This window comes from Penaeus vannamei, chromosome 17 (assembly GCF_042767895.1).
Source record: "Penaeus vannamei isolate JL-2024 chromosome 17, ASM4276789v1, whole genome shotgun sequence".
NCBI classification, from domain to species: Eukaryota; Metazoa; Arthropoda; class Malacostraca; order Decapoda; family Penaeidae; genus Penaeus; species Penaeus vannamei.
Genome location: NC_091565.1, coordinates 9,875,650 through 9,877,766, shown reverse-complemented (window position 1 = coordinate 9,877,766; position 2,117 = coordinate 9,875,650). Strand labels below are relative to the sequence as shown.

Sequence of the window (2,117 nt, the reverse complement as noted above, 5' to 3'; positions counted from 1 at the left end):
CAGAGCACCTGATCATTAAGGCCTATATATTAGCTAATTGTTACCATTAATAGACAAACAAACACACACATCCTCCTAGACAGACACACATGGACACACACGCACACATACACATACAGACATGGACACGCACACATACACATACGCACATAGACACATGCACATACAGACATGGACACGCATACATTCACATACACATACAGACATGGACACTCACACATACACATACGCACATAGACACATACACATACAGACATGGGCACGCATACATTCACATACACATACAGACATGGACACGCACGCATATACATAGGCCTACATAAATGGATACGCACACATACACAGATATGGACAAGCACACATAAATACAGACATGGACACGCACGCATACACATAGGCCTACATAAATGGACACGCACACATACAGATATGGACAAGCACGCATACAGATATGGACACGCACAAGTACGCAAACAGACATGGACACGCACAAGTGCACAAACAGACATAGACGCACACACATTCTTACATTTTTACATACATATCCCACACATACACCGTCACACACACGAACACCTCACACCCACACCCACCCACCATCGACTGCCCACTTACACTCCCATCAAATCTATTACAAGTGAAGCATCCCCCCCCCCCCGAAAACGGTCGTTTCCGCCGCCAATCCGCTGTTTCGGAGGTTAAAACGTACTTATTTGCGGGGAAAAGGATGACGTAACGATGATTATAACCTGGGTCTTCTGTGTGATTCGTCGATGTGAGAGCAGGTGCGAAATAGATGATATTTATTTTGGTGTTCCCTTGAAAAACTCACAAACGCGTTGACATTGTAATATCCCTCTCTACATTCTAAATTCACTAGATATTTAACCTCATGACTATAGATCATTTACGGGAAAAGTCGACTATATTTTACAAAATAATTTCAGTCAAAATCAATGCAAAAAAGCACATACATGCAAGTAAACCTTCAAAATAAATTCAGTGGTCATCTATCCGAGCATTTTGACAGCTGTTCGTTCACAATAGTTATGATTTACAACCCATTTCGTAATAGCTTATAATTTATCGCAACAGGTAACTCATTTAATGGAGATAAACTGTAAGATTAACGTCAACATAAACCATCTAGTTTAAAACAACTAAGCTTCGTAAAACAAGCCATACCCCCCCGCCCCCTCGATTTAAACACAAATCACTCAATACCATCAAGTATATCTATCAAAAAATAACAATCTATTACATTCATCAACATGTTCAGACAACCTCTTAAGTTATTATTCACTCCGAGGAGAACTTGTCGGAGTGCGCACCCTAACTTCACTCGCAATTTACGAGCCGAAATCACACCCTTTCACTCTCTCTCGCTCACAGTAGCTCACGATCCTTCCTTGCAACTTTAGCCTGCAACATTGCACGTGGTTGCTCACTTACCTTCATGCGCCACGCTGCCGGTTCCGCTGCCGGTCCCGTTCTCCTTATTAGCCTGAATTTTCTCTATTAACAACTCCAGCTTGGAACTGTTGCCTTTGAACAGCATCGTACACAAACTTTCATCAAGCCCATCACCTCTTTACGTTTTCCGTGGATAATCACTAGTAAACACAACAAGTAAAACAGTGTCACGATACATAGGGAAAGGAGAGACAAAAGAGAGAGAGAGAGCGCGCGGGGGAAGCGCAACACGCACCCACCCTGCTCGCGTAAGGTTTCCCCGTCAACTGAAACGGTGTTGGCTCTTGCACCCATCCTTGGGGAGCCCGGCAGGGGGTGGGAGGAGCTTAGCACCCATCCCGCGCGCTGATTGGTCCCTTAGCACCCATCTCGCGCGCTGATTGGCCCTGTAGCACCCATCCCTCCCGCTCATTGGTCTCCTTAGCACCCATCCCGCTCAGTGATTGGTCCCCTTAGCACCCATCCCGCCCGGTGATTGGCTCCCGCGCGCCCCGATGATCCAGTCCCCCCCATTGGCTAATTGCTGCTAATCGCCTCTTGTCTCGTGCCGGCAAAAGATCTGCCTTACAAGGTGCAAATTGCAAGATTATCGCCGTAATTGCAAGCACGGAAGCAATTTGCAATGAGGATAGCCTGCAATCAAA

At 45.6% G+C, this 2,117-nt stretch overlaps 1 protein-coding gene across 2 annotated transcripts in view; it reads right to left on the bottom strand.

The window, feature by feature from the left end:
- L (zinc finger protein Lobe) overlaps positions 1-1,729 on the bottom strand; it is a 41,967-nt gene extending 40,238 nt beyond the window's left edge. For both annotated transcript variants that reach the window (XM_070131895.1, XM_070131896.1), the window contains exon 1: positions 1,453-1,729. In XM_070131895.1, coding sequence (XP_069987996.1) covers positions 1,453-1,558 — 106 coding nt within the window. In that variant the 5' untranslated portion in view covers positions 1,559-1,729. The remainder of the gene's footprint in view (positions 1-1,452) is intronic.
- Positions 1,730-2,117: the final 388 nt, after the last annotated feature.